Source organism: Xyrauchen texanus, chromosome 8 (genome assembly GCF_025860055.1).
Source record: "Xyrauchen texanus isolate HMW12.3.18 chromosome 8, RBS_HiC_50CHRs, whole genome shotgun sequence".
Lineage (NCBI taxonomy): Eukaryota > Metazoa > Chordata > Actinopteri > Cypriniformes > Catostomidae > Xyrauchen > Xyrauchen texanus.
Genome location: NC_068283.1, coordinates 47,463,840 through 47,484,791, shown reverse-complemented (window position 1 = coordinate 47,484,791; position 20,952 = coordinate 47,463,840). Strand labels below are relative to the sequence as shown.

The 20,952-nt window shown below is 42.2% G+C and overlaps 1 protein-coding gene across 1 annotated transcript; it reads right to left on the bottom strand.

The window, feature by feature from the left end:
• Positions 1–116: 116 nt before the first annotated feature.
• On the bottom strand, positions 117–18,498 carry gucy2ca (guanylate cyclase 2Ca). Its single transcript, XM_052132876.1, has 27 exons — positions 18,191–18,498; positions 17,446–17,558; positions 17,174–17,241; positions 14,411–14,629; positions 14,217–14,335; positions 13,999–14,095; positions 11,310–11,424; positions 10,033–10,174; positions 9,814–9,896; positions 9,588–9,699; positions 9,430–9,511; positions 9,196–9,298; positions 9,053–9,115; positions 8,902–8,973; positions 7,200–7,304; positions 7,020–7,106; positions 6,349–6,481; positions 6,085–6,222; positions 5,452–5,540; positions 3,762–3,853; positions 3,509–3,667; positions 3,239–3,431; positions 1,116–1,290; positions 763–861; positions 587–681; positions 386–462; positions 117–291 (listed from the first exon to the last, which is right to left on the bottom strand). Exons 1-27 carry the CDS (start codon positions 18,384–18,386, stop codon positions 117–119), a joined length of 3,201 nt encoding a protein of 1,066 aa, XP_051988836.1. The 5' UTR covers positions 18,387–18,498.
• Positions 18,499–20,952: the final 2,454 nt, after the last annotated feature.

The following is a 20,952-nucleotide window of genomic DNA, read 5'->3' as shown; positions in this document are numbered from 1 at the left end:
TGTGCGTGTGTTATGGGTGTGTGTGTGTGTTACAGGTGTGCGTGTGTGTTACGGGTGTGTGTGTGTTACGGGTGTGTGCGTGTGTTACGGTTCTGCGTGTGTTACAGGTGCGTGTGTTACAGGTGTGTGTTGGGGTCAGTCAGGTGCAGGTATTCAGGCTGGTTATCGCTGCTGTGTCTCTGTGTTCGTCTCTGCCGTGTTGAGAGTGTTTTCCTCCATTCGTTTCCTTTTTTGTCGAGCGCAGAGATGATTCTGTCGGCCAGATCCTGCTGCAGACGCTGGAAGTTCTCTCTGACATTACAAACACAGTGTGTGAGTTCAGTATGACGTGTGATCTGACTAGTGCACTTGATTCATCACAAGAGGTGCGCGTGTGCTTTCTTACGCTGTCGGTGGAGTCGGCAGGTTGTATTTCCGCCCCGTTACTCCAGTTAGCCAATACGTCATCTCCTTCCCTTTCCCCTGAAACACACACACACGGTTTTACATTATGAGGATGGATTAGTGTGGATGGAAGGAGTATACATGAGTGCAGTATGCACACTACACAGTGCAGCACTAGTACAGGTGTGTTGGGGTTTCTGACCTTCAGGTAAGTTTCTCCTCTGCGTTCACACTCAAACTGACAGTCTGTTCTCTGTAAGATCTCAATGGTCGACTCGCTCACGTGAATCCTCAGAGCTGCACAAACACTGATGCTTTACTGTACAGTGTGTGTGTTATATGTGTGCATATGAGATTGTGTGTATTTGTGTGTCTTACGCATGCCTGTGGACTCCATTCGGGACGCTGTGTTGACTGTGTCTCCAAACAGACAATACCTCGGCATCTTATTACCCACAACACCTGCAGCACACGGACCTGACACACACACACACACGTGTATATAATACAGTAACTCATTTAATCTACTAGCAGTGAAGCCCAAAAGCCTGTCCCGTTCTTCAGTTCCACTCATTTAAATGAACTGCATTGACACTCTCTCCGCCTTTTCCTCGAAATGTATTCTGCTGGTATTTCATGATGAATGAGGCCCATGAGTTTCTATTGTGTGTGTGTGTGTGTGTGTGTGTGTGTGTGTGTGTGTGTGTGTGTGTGTGTGTGTGTGTGTGTACCTGAGTGTATTCCGATTCGGATCCACAACGGAATTCCCGGCAGGTGTCTGAGCTGAAACGTTCCCAAGAACTCCAGAATGTCCAGAGCCATGAGACAAACGTCCACCGCATGTCTGTTCCCGTTGCGTCTCGGCAGACCCGACGCAACCATGTACGCATCACCGATAGTCTCCACCTATCAGAGAGAAAACATCCTGAAGTAATCAACATCCTGGACTTTCTGTCTTCTGCTGAACACGAATGAAGGTTTTTAGGAGAATATTTCAGATCTGTTGGTCCATACAATGCAAGTGAATGATGGCCAGAACTTTGAAGCTCCATAAAGCACATAAAAGCAGCATAAAAGTCATATATAAGTCTCCAGTGGTTTAATCCATGTCTTCTGAAGTGATATGATAGATGTGGGTCAGAAACAGATCAATATTACATACTTCTCCCTGTCCAGTAGGGGGCGATATGCATGAAGAATTAATGCAATTATTATTTTTATTTTTTGGGGGGATTTTTGGAGTGTGTGTGTGTGCGTGTGTGTGTGTGTGTGTGTGTGTGTGTGTGTATGTGTGAGCGTGTATTTATCACTTTGTGGGGACCAAATGTCCCCATAAGGATAGTAAAACCCGAAATGTTTGACCTTGTGGGGACATTTTGTCGGTCCCCATGAGGAAAACAGCTTATAAATCATACTAAATTATGTTTTTTGAAAATGTAAAAATGCAGAAAGTTTTCTGTGAGGGTTAGGTTTAGGGGTAGGGTTAGGTTTAGGGGATAGAATATAAAGTTTGTACAGTATAAAAACCATTATGTCTATGGAAAGTCCCCATAAAACATGGAAACACTACATGTGTGTGTGTGTGTGTTATTATGTGGGACCACAGCGGTGTTCTTTGGGGGTCAGGGTGGGATTGTATTAGTGGGGTTGAAATGTAAAATGTTCATTCTTCGTATATGTGTTGAGTTTTGTTATGTGCATATGAATCAATACAAATTTTAATAAAAAATAAAATGTGAATCAACAAAAAGAATGTAAAAGTGAAAGTGGAGATTGATAGTAAAAAAGGACTTGTATATTGATCTGTTTCTCAGCCACACCTATCATGTACTCTTCTGGAGACTTGGATTAAACCACTGGAGAATTATGGATTACTTTTATGCTGCATTTAAGTGCTTTTAGGAGCTTCAAAGTTCTGGTCACCATTCACTTGCATTGTATGGACCAACAGAGCTGAAATATTCTAAAAATCTTCATTTGTGTTCTGCTGAAGAAAGAAAGTCAAACACACCCAGGATGACATGAGGGTGAGGAAATGATGAGAGAATTTACATGTTTTTGGTGAACTACCCCTTTAACATTTGCTCTATTGTAAATGTTTCTAAATCTACATGTTTGCAAAATGACTTTTAAGTGGCTCGTTGTTCGTACCGCAGCAGTATTCCTGGTGAGATGAACCCTAACGGCTCCGCAGCACCAATTCCTTTTATTCACTTTCACTCAACTCACGAGTAAAACGGCTCATAAACACTTTTCGTTCTGCTCCTCACGCGGTGCCATTTTATGACATCTAAACACTTTTACTATAGCGCATGACTTATAATGTTTTCCTCACATAATCAACTATATTTATAAGCTTGATCGAGGATTGAGTCCTGAAGAGCACGTGACTCAACACGTGACTCAACACGTGACTCAACACGTGACTCAACACGTGACTCAACACGTGAGCCCGAAGTGACGTAGAAGCACCTCAAAATAACATAATTGTGTTTTTCATCTCACATGTGCTTTTTCTGACACTATCTGTTAGGTTTAGGTTTAAAGTTTAGGGTAGGGAGAGGGACGGACTGGTAATCTGGCATACCGGGCATTTTCCCGGTGGGTCGACGCACTTTGGGGCCGATCAGGGGCGGACTGGCCATCGGAAGAACCGAGCGGGCCACAGAAAGTGTAATGAACCATGAAATATCACATCGTTTTCATTTCAAACTGGACTTTTACATTTTCTGACTCACTACCACAGTGATGGGGTGTTGCTAGGGCGTTGCTATGTTGTCGCTAGGGCATTGTAAGTGGTTTTAGGATGTTGCTATATGGTTGCTAAGGTGTTCTGGGTGGTTTTAGCATGTACCTTGTAGACGTCATGGTTGTCGAGGATGCTGTCGAAGTTCTTGTAGATGTCATTGAGCATGTCCACCACCTCCATCGGTGTGCTGTGATGACAGAGAGTCGTGAAGCACACGATGTCACTGAAGTAGATAGTGACCTCATTATACAGCTCGGGCTCCACGCGGCCAGTTTCCTTTAGTGAACGCACCACCGGCCTGAGAGAGAGAGACAGCTGTTTACTTCTAACTGCATTACACTGGTTATAACTGGTGTATTTGGCCGTGTGTCTGACCCCGGCAGCAGCATGCAGTTGAGTTGGTCGGCTCGGTCTCTCTCGGCCTTGTACAGCGCCGTTCTCTCCTCCACCAGGTGTTCCAGGTTTCTGGAGTACATCTGCAGTCTGCGGATCAGGTTGTCCATGTAGCTGGCGTTGGCCTGGTTGTGGAGGTTACTGCAGAAACACATTCAAGCACACAGCAGGACGTCAGCTATGTTGGAGGATTATCAGATGAACGTCACACACGAGTCTGGCTTCAGTCACACACCTGAAGATTTTACCCAGAGTGCCCTCGATTCTCTTGAAGTCCGGTCTCTTCTCTGGATCCTCCTCCCAGCAGCTCTTGATCAACACAAACAGCTACACACACACACACACACACACACAGATACACACACACACAGATACACACACAGACACACACACACAGATACACACACACACACACACACAGATACACTGTTATAGCAGGTCTCGCTTACAGAAGTGTGTTCTCCATTGGGGCTTCATGAAGTCCTTCATTGAAGAGTTGTAACCCATGAACCAAACCAACAACACGGATAAAAATGTGTATTTTTGTCTTGTTTTATTGAACGAATGTCTAAGCATTCTTAAAACTGTATAAATGTACTTGAGAAGCAGAATGACAAGATATTTTGTCGTGTTTTCAGAGAAATCGGACCAAATTTAGGAACTTTTATGCCTAAAACAAGAAAAAATTATTCGCCAATTTGGGAAGAATAAAAACTTGATTCAAAGGGGAAAAGAGTGTATTTTTATTCCTCCATTGGCAAATACTTTTGTCTTGTTTTAAACATAAAACCCACCAAATTTTGTTCCATTTCTCTGAAATTAAGACTTAAAATCGTCATTTATCGCCCAGTAATTGTTCTTGTTTTAATAATGTTTAGATATTAACCAGAAAATAAGTCTGAACTACAATCCCATGAATCATTGTGAATGATGGAATCGAATTAAATGTAAAAATACAAGGATTGATTTAAAGTTGAGTATAAGTATAGAAACAATATATTTAAATTTCATTGCTAAATATTCAGTTATATGCAAATATATACAGTAGGTAGTTTGAGAGCATCAGGAGAGCGACTCGTCGCTGCAGAGCTCTTTTGGTGCATTTTATTAGCTGTGATTCTCTGATTGGTGGATTTCTCCTCAGGATTATGGGTAGTGTAGTTCTTCAACAGGAATTGCGCCATTAAACACGATTATTTTTTAATAATTAGTAGAACCAAGCTCAGAGATCACTTTACTGACTTTAAAGATTTATAGTGCGGGGGTCTAAGTATCTCCGCGAGTATTGACGCTGACTATCACACCTGGAGTCGCGAGTTTGAATCCAGCCAGGTCTCCTTAGCAACCAAATTAGCCCGGTTGCTAGGGAGGGTAGGGTCACATGGGGTAACCAAATTGGGCCGGTTGCTAGGGAGGGTAGAGTCACATGGGGTAACCAAATTAGCCCGGTTGCTAGGGAGGGTAGGGTCACATGGGGTAACCAAATTGGGCTGGTTGCTAGGGAGGGTTGAGTCACATGGGGTAACCTCCTCGTGGTGGTGATTAGTGGTTCTCTCAATGGGGTGTGTGGTGAGTTGTGTGTGGATCGTGGAGAGTAGCATGAGCCTCCACATGCTGAGAGTCTCCGCGATGTCATGCACAGCGAGTCACGTGATCAGATGCGCCGATTGACGTCTCAGAAGCGGAGGGAACTGAGACTCGTCCTCCACCACCCGGATTGAGGCGAGTAACCGCGCCACCACGAGGACCTACTAAGAAGTGGGAATTGGGCATTCCACATTGGGGAGAAAAGGGAAAATATCTATATAATATATTTATAATTTATCATTAAATTCTGTTTGTCTGTGAAGAAAATGAATATGATTGTAACTTCTGCAGCCAGACCGTTGCGCTCCATTGTGTGATGTTTAAGAAGATATTTGTACCTCTGCCTCAGTCTCTCCAACGGACTCAAAACTGAGATCCGGCCTGAAGACATTCGGCCCTCTCGGATTCTGAACATGATACAGTTTCTCTGAAACAGAGTGAGACAGATGTGTAGATCAGATGAGTGTCACAGGATACTGTGTGTTCCACCAACTTTGGCTAACATTATTTAAAGGTTAGGAACAAATATTTAAATAACGTTAATGGAACATCCTTTTTTCCCCTTTTTCTCCCAAATGTGGAACGGACAATTCCCAATGCACTCAGAGTCCTCGTGGTGGCGTCGTGACTCGCCTCAATCCGGGTGGCAGAGGACGAATCTCAGTTGCCTCCGCGTCTGAGACCGTCAATCCGCGCATCTTATCACGTGACTTGTTGAGCGTGTTACCATGGAGACGTAGCGCATGTGGAGGCTTCACGCTATTCTCTGCAGCATCCGCGCACAACTCACCACATGCCCCACCGAGAGCGAGAATCACATTATAGCAACCACGAGGAGGTTACCCCATGTGACTCAACCCTCCCTAGCAACCGGGCCAATTTGGTTGCTAAGGAGACCTGGCTGGAGTCCTTTCAGTCATATTGTAATGTTCAGAAAACCTTTAAAGAGCATGAATGTGTTGTGTTTGTACCTGAAGTATCAGAGCAGCAGCTGGTGTGAAACGGACTCTTTCTGAGGATGATCTCCTGAGAGATGATGGCGAAACTGTAGATGTCTCCTTTCTGAGAGATTCCCTGAACACGCATGTGCTCGGGCGCCGTCCACAAGTCTAACGCACACAGACACAATTAAATGATGTTCATTGATGTAACCTATTTCAATGGTATTTCTGCAGTTGGGTAAACTGTATTATTCTCATGCATGTCTCAGTATCGTCTCAGATTGCAAAACTGACCTTTCCCGGGCGTCAGGATCGTGTTACAGCCGAAGTCCGTGATCTTCACCACCATACGATTGTCCACAACACAGTTTGTCGATTTCAGTCTCCCGTGAACGCCGACGTTACTGGAGTGAAGGTACGACATTCCCTGATATCACCAACAGAGGGAGACAGTGAGCAGATTTACACGCACAACATCATGTGAATTAGGGAGACGCTTTTATCCAAAGTGACTTACAGTGCACTTATTACAGGGACAATCCCCCCGGAGCAACCTGGAGTTAAGTGCCTTACTCAAGGACACAATGGTGGTGACTGTGGGGATCGAACCAGCAACCTCCTGATTACCAGTTATGTGCTTTAGCTCACTATGCCACCGCCACTCATTTAGCAATTAGCAAAAAATCACTAAGCGCCCCTTTTAAAGTCTCCTGCAAACTCTGGTATGAAACGCCCACTTTTTGCCATCCAATCAAGTCCTGATGGATCAAATTAAGCCCCGCCTACACTTTCTTCTGGTTTAATGTCTCGTTTCATGTTGACTTTAGGCCACGCCCCCCATTCACATGTTTATGAGAACATAATATGAGAGTTATATTCCCAGTGCCATAAACTCTTCAAACTCTAAAAGTGTGTTTATGGACACCGCAGTAAAACATCTGTGCAGATATAAATCACACACACACCTTTGCAATGTCGTACATGACTGAGATCTTAAACTCCAGATCCATGAAACTCTCGTCCGGATACGAGATCTTATCGTTCAGCACATACTGAGAAAACAAACAACAAGAGAGAACATTGATACAGGACAGCAGTGATCTCATGTGTTCATCTGTTGTCTTTAATAACACTGACAGTTTTACCCTGAGTGATCCTCGCTCGCAGAACTCAAAAACTCCAAACACCCCACACTCAAACTTCACCGTCCCGTAGAATTTAGTGAGGTTATAGTAATCTATGCGCAGCAGCTGAGAGGGACAGAGAGTGTTATCTTCACCATCATGTGCTCATATTGCATCCCAAAACCAAAGACAGCAACAACAAATTATATTTTTGTGAGAAAATATATTTTATCTGATTTTTAGGACCATGAAGCTGTTTTGAAACTGTGACATTTTCATGACAATTAAACAAATTTGTATGTCACAATCTTGTTCTCAGTACGGTAACGTGTTCAGATGCTGTTTTAAGTTCTCAAAGGTGATTCTCATTACTGAAATATAATCTTATACACAATGTATTTATTTTATTACAATTACATTGTATCGTAAATTAAAGACAGTAAAACAATCTTACTGTAATTCACTAATTTACTATTTTATTTTATTTTATTGTAAATTAAAGACAGTAAAACAATCTTACTGTAATTCACTAATTTACTATTTTATTTTATTTTATTGTAAATTAAAGACAGTAAAACAATCTTACTGTAATTCACTAATTTACTATTTTATTGTAAATTAAAGACAGTAAAACAATCTTACTGTAATTCACTAATTTACTATTTTATTTTATTTTTATTGTAAATTAAAGACAGTAAAAACAATCTTACTGTAATTGACTAATTTACAATTTAATTTAAATTTTATTGTAAATTAAAGACAGTAAAACAATCTTACTGTAATTCACTAATTTACTATTTTATTTTATTTTATTGTAAATTAAAGACAGTAAAACAATCTTACTGTAATTCACTAATTTACTATTTTATTGTAAATTAAAGACAGTAAAACAATCTTACTGTAATTCACTAATTTACTATTTTATTGTAAATTAAAGACAGTAAAACAATCTTACTGTAATTCACTAATTTACTATTTTATTTTATTTTATTGTAAATTAAAGACAGTAAAACAATCTTACTGTAATTGACTAATTTACAATTTAATTTAAATTTTATTGTAAATTAAAGACAGTAAAACAATCTTACTGTAATTCACTAATTTACAATTTAATTAAAATTTTATTGTAAATTAAAGACAGTAAAACAATCTTACTGTAATTCACTAATTTACTATTTTATTTTTATTTTATTGTAAATTAAAGACAGTAAAACAATCTTACTGTAATTCACTAATTCACAATTTTATTTTATCGTAAATTATAGACAGTAAAACAATCTTACTGTAATTCACTAATTTACTATTTTATTTTATTGTAAATTAAAGACAGTAAAACAATCTTACTGTAATTCACTAATTTACTATTTTATTTTTATTTTATTGTAAATTCAAGACAGTAAAACAATCTTACTGTAATTCACTAATTCACAATTTTATTTTATCGTAAATTATAGACAGTAAAACAATCTTACTGTAATTCACTAATTTACTATTTTATTGTAAATTAAAGACAGTAAAACAATCTTACTGTAATTCACTAATTTACTATTTTATTTAAATAATTGTAAATTAACGGCAGTACCACAAATACTATTAAGATGTAAAAATACTGTAAATGTAAATACTATATCATAATTGTTTGACATTACAGTCATGAGAATGCTTGAGTTTGAGACGGGATATAATGGAGAGATTTATAATAAAGTATAAACGAGTGTTTTACTGCGTTGAGTTCAATCCGCTGATCCTCCGAGAAATTCCCATCTGTGTTCTTCAACTCCTTCAGGATGACCGGCTGGAGAGAGAGAGAGAGAGAGAGATTACACAACACACACACACACACACACACACACACATGAGAGAGTGAACGCCACCTTTTTGTCATATCGGCCCTTGTGTATCTGCATGCTGCTGTCCCCCTTCTTATCTTCATCAATCTACAACAAACACAGTCAGTGAACACATGTTCAGAGAGGACAAACAGATCATCGTATATAAGACACGCAGACAGCTTTACTCTGAGACTGATGTAGTTTGTGGCTTTGTCGTGTAGTGGTGTGATGAGCGCTGGATTGATGTGGGACCATTTCTTCTGATTGAAACGCACTCGTCTGTTCTGCCTGAAAACACACACATACAGTCACTGCACTTCTTACTAACCACGAAGTCGCTATTCAAAATTGGCTCATCTTCTTCATGTGAACTATAACCTGATGTGAGGGTGAAATGTGGAGATTTACTCGTGCTGTACCTGTACAAGATAAAAGCAATCGCAGTCGCCATGACAACACTGAGGCCGAGAACGATCATGATGATGTTCTGAACCTCTAATGCTGAAAAACAAACACACAAATGACATGGAGCTCCTTTAATAGCGGGAGTTTATTGAAGTCGGAGTGATGCAGTTACCGTGAGCGGGTTTGTCGTTGGGCAGACGGGATCCGGCCCACGGCAGGTCAGGGTTCGAGTGATTCTGCTTCGTTTTGTTACTGGACGTGTCGAACACAAACAGCGTCTTATACTGAAGACAAACAAGAGAGCGCAAGAGACATTTTACTGCCATAATGTCACAATTATACACGCAAAACAGGATGTTAAACTGTAGGGAAGGACGTGAGTTTATAAAGCGTCTCACCTGGTTTGTACTAGTCGTGTAAACTACCGACAAATTGAGATCTCTGTCACCGCTAGCATCTAATTCATAGTGTCCACCAACCCCTGCACACACACACACACACACACACACACACACACACACACACACACACTTTCAGTAGTATACGGCCCTGATTCCTGCTCACTCATCCAGCGTGACAGTGTTTGTTCAGGACACTAGGTAGTAAACGAGTCTCACCTTCAAACGACATGTTTCTGAAGGGGTTTTCGATGATGCCGCTGGTCTCGTCGGACGACTTAATGGCTAGTAGATTCTTTCTCATCACATGACCAAACAGAAGCACAGCGTCATGGTAACCGACCACGTAATCGTTCAGCACCTGCAGGGTGAGAATTTAATTAGCTGTGCTCAAACCTCTGGCGTAGCCACGAGTCTTATGCCCCTATTCCACCAACTGGATAATGCTGGATTGGATAATGTCGGATCAAAGCTTTCAAAACAACGGCAGCTTGATCGATCTCATTACACTAAAGCTATTGACACTGTAAACACACGATGTGGCGATGAGACACGCGTTCAGTTGTCGAGCATCCCTGATCGTCTGGTATCGTGCGGCGGCTCCAACCACATTGTTTTCCCTGTCTAATAAAATATGTGTACCAAATGTCATATACAAGGTGGCCAAAAAAACAAATGTGGTACATCACTGTGACATCATTGTGAGCACTTACCTTTTGTAACCAAGTTGTTGCTCACAATGAAGTCACAGTGACGTAATTTTATTGTTTACAAAAAGTCGTAGAAGTACGGCAAAAATCGTGGCAACGCCTTAATGCATTTTTATTCTCCGCTTTTCCTAACGCCCAATTCCCAATGCGCTCCAAGTCCTCGTGGTGGCGTAGTGACTCGCTTCAATCCGGGTGGTGGAGGACGAATCTCAATTGCTTCCTGAGACCGTCAATCCGCGCATCTTATCACGTGACTTGAGGAGCGTGTTACCGTGGAGACGTAGCGCATGTGGAGGCTTCACGCTATTCTCCGCGGCATCCACGCTCAACTCACCACACACCCCACCGAGAACGAGAACCACATTATAGCGACCACGTGGAGGTTACCCCATGTGACTCTACCCTCCCTAGCAACCGGGCCAATTTGGTTGCTAAGGAGACCTTCATTAATTGCTGTTTTTAACGAATATTTGTTTGCGAATCAGGTCCGGTTCTTGAGTTTAACTCAATGACTCAATGATCTGGTGGCAGCGGATAACAGCTCACTGGAGAGGATGATTACCAGTGAATAACTGCTTAAATATGGGTCCTCCCACACAAAGATGGGTGTCCAGACTCGTTCACTTTCATTATGTGCAAAAGAGTGACCAAGTGTTCTTCAATAATGAGGAAAGAAGGTAATTTGGAACAACAATAGGGAGAACAGATGATGTCATAATAATCATTTCTGTGTTAACTTTGCCGTTTGACATGAATGGCTTTGAAATAAAAGAGAGCGAGATTTACCGTGCTGTTTATTTTCCAGAAGTTGTTGTTGGAGAAGTTCCTGAAGTTGTGTGTGGTGACCACCAGCACGTTCCTCATGTGCTCAAAGCTGGATTGGTTGATGTGATATCCCTCACTGAAACACACAGGAAGGTTCAAACACTGAGAAACTGTAGCTACACTACAAGCTAACAGATTTAGGGGAGAAACTTTATATTTAACTACAGTATATTCGTAACTGTCAGCTGATTTAATTGTATGTTCTGATTACCGAATTAAATAATACTACTTTTTAAATATAGTTATATTGTTTAGTCGATATAAATGTTGTTCACTACAATGAATTGGACTTCCCAACACTACATACAAGTGAATTGGTGAATCGTTTATTTGAACCATAGTAATTATATGAACAGTCCGAATGAACCAAGTCACTAAACAGAATTGGACTTCCCAGTGCTACTGTCACATCTATGTGTGTTTTTGTTCATGTTTTGTTTTCAAGTGATTTATTTTGAAATGCATTTACTTCCTGTTTCTTGTCATGTGTCTTAGTCATGTGGTTTCCTGTTTTCCTCATGTTTCATGTGTCTTGTTTTTTATGGTCTTTGGTTTATTGGTCTTTTATCACTTCAGTTCTGTCATTGGTCGTTATTTTATTAGTTTAGTCTTGTGATTGGCTTTCTTGTTATCTTATTACCCCAGTCTGTGTGTTTAAACCCTCTTGTTCCACACCGGTCATTAAACTCTCTGCCCTGATCGCCTGGTCCGACCTGGTCTCCGGGTCCTCTTCCAGCTTTGGTTTCCGTGCCCCCAGCCTGCTCCACCCCAGTCTTCTGGCCATCCTAATATGGTCTGTGGTCTGTAGCATGCTCTTGTCTCCTGTGGTCTTTAGTGCCATCTGGTCCTCTGTGGTCTGTAGTGCCCTCTGGTCTCCTGTGGTCTGTCGCACCCTCTGGTCCCCTGTGGTCTGTAGTGCCCTCTGGTCTCCTGTGGTCTGTAGCGCGCTCTGGTCCCCTGTGGTCTTTAGCGCCATCTGGTCCCCTGTGGTCTGTAGCGCCATCTGGTCTCCTGTGGTCTGTAGTGCCATCTGGTCTCCTGTGGTCTGTAGCGCCATCTGGTCCCCTGTGGTCTGTAGCGCCATCTGGTCTCCTGTGGTCTGTAGTGCCCTCTGGTCTTCAGCGCTCTCTGTTCCCCTGTGGTCTGTAGCGCCCTCTGGTCCCCTGTGGTCTTCAGCACTATCTGGTCTTCTGTGGTCTTCAATTCCCACTGGTCCCCTGTGGTCTGTGGCGCCCTCTTGTACCCTGTGGTCTGTGGCGCCCTCTGGTCCCCTGTGGTCTTCAATGCCCTCTGGTCCCCTGTGGTCTTCAATTCCCACTGGTCCCCTGTGGTCTGTGGTGCCCTCTTGTACCCTGTGGTCTGTGGCGCCCTCTGGTCCCCTGTGGTCTTCAATTCCCACTGGTCCCCTGTGGTCTGTGGCGCCCTCTTGTACCCTGTGGTCTGTGGCGCCCTCTGGTCCCCTGTGGTCTTCAATGCCCTCTGGTCCCCTGTGGTCTTCAATTCCCACTGGTCCCCTGTGGTCTGTGGTGCCCTCTTGTACCCTGTGGTCTGTGGCGCCCTCTGGTCCCCTGTGGTCTTCAATGCCCTCTGGTCCCCTGTGGTCTTCAATTCCCACTGGTCCCCTGTGGTCTGTGGTGCCCTCTTGTACCCTGTGGTCTGTGGCGCCCTCTGGTCCCCTGTGGTCTTCAATGCCCTCTGGTCCCCTGTGGTCTTCAATTCCCACTGGTCCCCTGTGGTCTGTGGTGCCCTCTTGTCCTCTGTGGTCTTCAGCACCCTCTGGTCCCCTGTGGTCTTCAATTCCCACTGGTCCCCTGTGGTCTGTGGTGCCCTCTTGTCCTCTGTGGTCTTCAGCACCCTCTGGTCCCCTGTGGTCTTCAATTCCCACTGGTCCCCTGTGGTCTGTGGCGCCCTCTTGTACCCTGTGGTCTGTGGCGCCCTCTGGTCCCCTGTGGTCTTCAATGCCCTCTGGTCCCCTGTGGTCTTCAATTCCCACTGGTCCCCTGTGGTCTGTGGTGCCCTCTTGTACCCTGTGGTCTGTGGCGCCCTCTGGTCCCCTGTGGTCTTCAATGCCCACTGGTCCCCTGTGGTCTGTGGCGCCCTCTGGTCCCCTGTGGTCTTCAATGCCCACTGGTCCCCTGTGGTCTGTAGTGATCTCTGGTCCCCTGTGGTCTTCAGCGCCCTCTGGTCCCCTGTTGTCTGTAGCGCCCTCAGCTATGTACACAGCGCCCCCAGTCTGTGTATTTAAACCCTCTTGTTTGTTCTTTGTCAGGTATTCTTTGTGGCAACTTTATCAAGTCTTATTCAAGTCAAGTCTAGTAGTCTAGTCTAGTTAAGTTCATGTTTAAGTTTTGTTTTCACTTTGGAGTTATTTCACGTTTGGTATTTAAGTTTTTTGGATTTATTGCACCTTGTAAATAAACTGCACTTGGGTTCTTCACATATCTTCATCATCTGGTTTGTTCCTGCTACTTCAGCCTGCCACTACGCTGCTCATTCAAGTGAATAGGTGAGTCGTTAATTTTAACCTGATTGTTTAAATGAAATGTCAGAATGAACTGATTCACTACAATAAATTGGACTTCCCATCAGTGCAGCAGAGTGAGTGAAAGGATCTGAGGTGGCTTTATGAAGATGAAGATCATGGACTCACTTGTACAGGTCAATGAGGACAAACAGCACTTCTGCTGGAACACTGCTTGTGTTCTTAATGAACTGAACATCATCTGGAGTTCCACACACAACAAAAACTGCAACAAACACACCGTTGTACCATGTAAATACCATGAAAAATGTAATACAATGAATTATATCAAAGTACCTTGTTATTATCAAAATTAGACAGACAGATAGATAAGGCGTTTACTCAACTGTTGCTATGGCGATCAGGGTTTCTGAGGGCTGCTGTCAGCTCCCCTTGGCTCCTCAGCATCTCTCTGGAGACATTGGATGAGAACAGAGCGGACGGCGCCTCCAGAGCGTTTATATACCTGCCAGAAAACATCTTAGTGTATGTTTGTGTTATGTGTGTTTATGTTGTCTGTAGTATGTAATCATGTGTTTACCAGAAGCATTCCTCTGTGTTGTTGGGTTTTTTATAGATATATGCTGTTTTCCACTCCGGTTTCAGATGAAAAATGTCCTCGTTCCAGAAATGGACGAAGAAGTCGGCAATTTTGCGTGCAGGAGGCAACAGACGGGTGAGTTTCTCTTTATAGTCACACGACAGACCAAAACTACCAGCTGAGATGATCGGGATAGTTAAAGTCAAACCAATTTCTTGACTGAGAGAGAGAGAGAAAGACAGAAAGTTGGCTTCATTTCTGTTATCGGAGTCATTTGTGTGTTGTATGCATGACTGGGTATGGGGAGGGGGCTGGAGGGGCAATGCCCACCTAGATTTGCCTCAAACCCCACCAGAAACTTCTGATGCCTATGACTTGACTGATGGCGAAACTATTTAACATTACAACATATTAACTCTTAAGACCCAGTGACTGTTCTGTATGCAGCATCAGAGCATTGAATTTGACACGTGCATCAACCGGCAGCCAGTGGAGAGAGACAAAGAGTGGTGTAACATGTGCTCTCTTAGGTTCATTAAAGACCAGACGTGCTGCTGCATTTGCAGGGGTCTAATTGCACATGCAGGAAGTTCTGCAATGAGAGCGTTACAGTAGTCCACTCTAGTTATGACAAGGGACTGAACGAGCAGTTGTGTGGCATGTACAGAGAGGAAGGGTCTTATCTTCCTGATATTGTAGTGTAAGCCCGTTTATCGGTCCAATGGCGGTCTCCAATAATACAGGTGAAGGTCTCTGCGCGTTACTGTCTTTCTTGTTACGCAACACAACAATATTAAATGAAATACATTTTCTCTTATGCATTACCTCGTTATTTCATCTGACTCCATAAATGAAAACGGTTTTAATGATATCTGAGCATCATTAAAAGTTCAGATTAGGAAACTATGTCGCTTTGAGGTCCTCGCGTGTTTTTCTCTACACCGCGGGTCTCACGATCACAAGCGGCCAGTATTGGATCATCAAACAGAGGTAATTGCTATATACCTGAGATCGGTCACGTTCACGTATACACAATCAAAGATACTTCAGTATAGCCCCATGGAATTGCACACACTTGAATGTAACGTAACGTTTTCTTCAGTAGAGGTCACGGCCACTATTACAGATGTAAGTTGACCAACATAACTTCTCTTATAATAGCTTTGGATTGGCCATGCGTGGTTTCCCACGTACACTTATCTGGAGAAACATCAAATCAAAACAGAGGTTAGACACCCGAATTTAGATTGGTCAAGCAGCGTTTGCTGTTCTAAACGGAAATTCCCTTTTTGTCTTTGCAAACCAAGTACACTTGAATCGATGCCAAATATTAGTCGTCACTAATCTGACGCAGACTTGCGGTAACATACGAATCGTTCAATCTGTTTGGGAAACACAATGTCAGAGTCAGTCAGAATAAAATCAAATGTTTACAATTTATTGATCAGGTAACATAATCAATTCATCAATTCCAGTTAGACAGTGATAAGTCAAAGTTAGACATTTTATCAAAACATAAGAAATTCGAATTGCAATCACCTGATCTAAATTACACACAGTAAACTGTGTTGGATCCTCTGACTACAGAGAACCATGAGCTCTGGACCAGCCCTCCCTAAATATCCAGACAGAATACACATTGTGTACCAAATGGTATTATCCTTTGACATCCTGGTGTTAAACCTTCAAGGAGGGGGATAGACCTCCCAGAATTATAAAGCATTTGGCAAAGACCTTATAACTTTGTTGTCATTAAGTTTTACAAACCTGGGAATAAGAGCACTATACCAGACGCACTGAGACATTTTAAATGATACCAAACATGTTACACTAGTTACATTATTTGTAGACATCAGATATAGATCTTTTGTTACATACAGATCTGAGGTGAGTTTGAGGTGATTCTGAGCTGAAGGGGAATGGATGAAGGGGAGAGAGGAGAGAATGGGTCAGATGTGGAAGGGCAACAATGAGGTGTGAATTTGCAGTCTTCGCTCAGTGGGGTGTGGTGCCTCAGGAAGAGTTGCTAATTGCGAGAAAGTTATATGTTGATTTTCTCAAAGATCATACATTTGCTCTTTACCTTTGAATGCAAACACATTGGCACCCCGCCTTACAGTAGTTGTAGTTGTCGATAGTACTTTTTTAATCCGTGTTATTTTTGATTCCACATCAATAAACCTCATCTGGTTATATATACAGTATATATGTATAACGTATATACAAAACTTCATCTGGTGAATCTATAAGCTATAAAATGCTCACTTGGGAAATACTTACATATAGAGCATTATATCTGAAGAAGAGTCCCTGGTGTATTTCAAGCTTATTTATAATCAAATATCCCCACGTGATCCACCAAATCTTAATTTCTCCGATTATTACTGGGATTTTGGCAGCACGATAAACAGCTTTTGGGATTTGGTTCATTTTGGACTCTTGTTGCCTCCCTGTCTGTGCCCTTCAAGGTACAGTAAATACATTTTTTAAATAATAGTATAAATCGATTTTAAATCAGGCAAACAATCTCCCATTTCCAACACCTTAAATATCGGTATCGGCAAACTCCACTAGCAGACGACCTCTATTCTATACTGATTGTAAATAATAGGGTGTGACAAAATACAGTTTTCTTAAGGTTGTGATTATTCAGTGATACCACCAGAATGTACTCGGTTACCAATTGAAGCTAAGCTCACTGTGACGGGGTTGATGTAGTGCTTTAGGGTTAGTAATGATAAACAGCCATGATCAGTAACTTACTCGACCAGTTGGAAAGTTGCGTATGTGCAGGACGGGCCCAGCATGACACAGCCGACCTCACTGTTGTTCTAGTGGACAAAACAAAGAGAAAAATCTCTTAAAATGTCACTTTATTTACCGCTGCAGGGTTTTACACGGCCCAGTAGAGCGCTGGTTTCCAGCGCGCTTGAGGAAGGACAACACGCTTATTAACATGAACGCAGTGGAAAGTCCTTGAAATGTCCTTTGAGTTGCAGTTTCAGGACATTAGAGTGAAATAATGCAGAACTTACATGCAGGGATTTGAGGATCTCCACGGCTTCACAAGTACTGCTGCTGCAACCTCTGCGCCGGTACAGGGTCGTGTTAAAACCACTGAACAGCACCTTGATCACGAAGTCCAACCCTTCAAGAATAAAAGAGCACAACAGTTTATTATTATTCATGCTGTGGATATTTGATTGATATTTGACCACATGAGTTTCAGGCCCTTCTTCAGTACTGTCACTAAACAGGCTACAAAACATTTTCTGTATATACAGAAGCTGTTCAACACGGTCGAAGGTATTAATTCATGTTTTGGTACCGCTTGCTTCTTTAATGCTCTCTCAAACTGTGTTTTTCCCATGCAAACAACTCAATACACGTATGTCACGCTGTCAGATATTTCTTTTCAATATAGTCCATAACTTCCCCAAACAGAACAAAATAAAAGTATCTTAAATGAATACATCTTTTACACGGCTTTAAAGCTGTTAACTAATGCACTTTAAAATATGGTAAGAATTACTTCAAGTGTTTGTGCATAATAGGATTGTCAACTAATGTCTTCCTATCTAATGTCTCTGCAGAAATGCTTTTTATGTTTCACTTTATATCCTCACAAACACACTGAGAGTCTCAATGTTGCTCACAGATGTGGGTCTCGAATCCCGATACCAGAGCTGAACTTACATTAAACGCTCACATGCTCTACCATACTTTACTGGAGCTCCAACAAAAACAACTCAAAGTCTTTTCAAGCGTGCTTCTGCTCACCTGCAACCTTGTTCTTGTGGTTTTCCTCATCGACAGCTTTATCGACCACATTTTGTACAAACTTCAGACTCCAGGGCGAACCTTCATCCTCCAGCAGAACCACATTCATTGTGACTGACGAGTTTCTACAGGATAAAATGTCAAATCCAGAGACCCAGAACACAGACGCGAAGCAGAGCCACAACAAACCCAACATCACGTTCTCCGTCTACAGTGAATCACAGCTCGGTAAATGTAATTCCTGAAGTCCACCCGCTTAATTCCACACGTCCCATGAAGCCTCTAAACAGACATCATGTCCTCTTTTAACTGCAGCGATTTGTGTTTTAACAGGAACTTGATGAGGAAATACATGTACAGGTGTGTCTCTGTGTGTTAATGAACAACCAACACCGAACAAACAACATCAGCCTCTGAAAAAAACCTTCATGCATCATACCTCTGTGGTCATTCCTGATCAGAATCACTTCATCTGAGCGTACCAACGGTCTTCATGGAGATCCATCAACTGAAATTAATTTATTAGAAGTCAAGTCTCTCACACTAAAGTAAATCCTTCAGTTTTGACATATCCCATAAATCGTTTCAGTATAATATATCTCTGTTTCTGCTGGTCACAGAACGTACCAGAACGCCTAATAATCGTCCTGGAAGACCACAGAGGGGCCAAAGGTCGTGCGGGGCTGTAAAACAGTCACGTCAGATAAATTGTGTGTTGTAAAAGCAGACAGATTGCATGTCCGTAAAACTGCTGGACAAATGCTCATAAAAATCTCTCTTTAAGATCTGGAATCAGTGTTTACAGACAGATGGATGTCAGGAAGATCTCAGTGGGATGTCCAGGAGAAATCTGATAGCTACATACAGTATCTATATACATCATTTATTTTTTTGTGGGTGAATTTCACCAAAATTGCTGAAAGAAAATATCAATCAGTAATAAATAGATGAAGACAGTGAAGACTAAACAAGATGGGAGTAATGTGTGCAGAACGGTTGGTGTTGCTGAGAACTGTAGCTGCGAGTTTGGATGTATTGTAATCGGGCAATAGTTTCAGCCGGTAGGCCAGTAAAGACGCAGTTACAGTAGTCGAGATGTGACGATATCGATGAAAGCATGAACTAGTGATTCTGTATCCCTCAAACTGAGAATGGGGTGAAGTCGTGCAATGTGAAGTAGATGGAAGAAAGCCGTTTTAGTGATGTAGGCTTCAAAAGTAAGAGATGGCTCAAAAGTGATTCCCAGATTCTTAATGGTTTTAGAGGGTTTGGTCAGATTTCCATCAATATTAACACAAATGTCAACATTTCTTATATCCTCAAGTCAAGTCAAGTCAAGTAGGTTGTTATTGTCGCTTCAACCATATACAGTTAGTACAGTACACAGCAAACGAGACAACGTTCCTCCAGGACCATGGTGCTACATAAAAACAAACAAATTTGGACAAACATAGGACCACATGAGACTGACATCAACGAAATAAAATACTCTATATAAACTGACCGATACTATACCTATGGATAAAGTGATACGTGCAAGCATAATTTAATAAGTATAGGACAGTCACAACAAATTACTGACAATGAACATGGACAATAGGCAGTTTATGACCTATACTAGTACTCAGTCAGTGCGAAAGATGACAGTTTCTAAAATTGTGAGCGTAACATACTATGAGATACATGTTCTATGCACATAGCAGTTATTGAGTAGCAGACAGTTAAAATGTGACAGTCGATTAAAGCATGCAACTCAGTGACTCGTGCATGCCTCAAACTGAGAATCGGAGTGAAGTTGAGAAGTCTGATGGCTTGGGGAAGAAAGCTGTTATCAGTCTGGTCGTGAGGGCTTCAAATGCTACGAGATAGCTCTAGCCAGATGGGCCAGGAGTCGTAATGAGTTTGTACGAGGGGTGTGTGGTCAGATTTCCATCAATGCTGGCTGCATATGTCGATACAGTGTTTTTGTAAATGTATTTATAATGTACATATCAGCATAGCAGTGATAACTGAGACCATGACGACGGATGATCTGACCTAGTGGGAGAACAAAAATGATGAACAGTAGTGGACCTAGTACAGAGCCCTGGGGGATACCCTGAGTGAGAGGAGCTGTAGGGGATTTGTTTTTCTTAATAGAGGTGAAATATTGTCTGTACCTGAAAATCAGGAAAGGAGTGTTTTGTGGCATACAGTGTCATAAGCAGAGCTCAAAGCTCAAGCAAGATCAGAATACTGAGAAATTAACCTTGACAGAGAGCAAGAAAACCAGATTGGAAAGGGTCATAGATATTATTTGCTGCAAGATGTGATTGTAACTGGGAGGCTACAACTCTTTCCAGAAGTTTAGGAATAGGACGATAGTTGCAGAGGGAAGATGGATCTAAGTTAGGACCTTTAGGGTCTGGCATAACAGCGGCAATTTTAAGATCAGCTGGAACAATGGCAGATGCAAGAGGTGTGTTTATCATGTGCAAAAGAGGTGCCGAAAGGACTGACTCACAGTGTTTAAGAAGGGAGGTTGGGGCAGGGTCTGACAGGATGATGAGTTGGAATGTAAATTAGATCACTGACTGATGATGGGCTAGTGGGAGTGAAGGAGGAGAAAGGGTGGTTAGGGTGTTCAGACAGACATTCGTGCAGAGGATCTTCAGAAATGGTTGACGTGAATGTTTGTTAAATGGAAACAATTTTATCCTGAATGAAGTGCAGAAATGAGTCACAAAGTTCATCAGAGCTGTGTGAGTCCTGAGCCGGCAGGT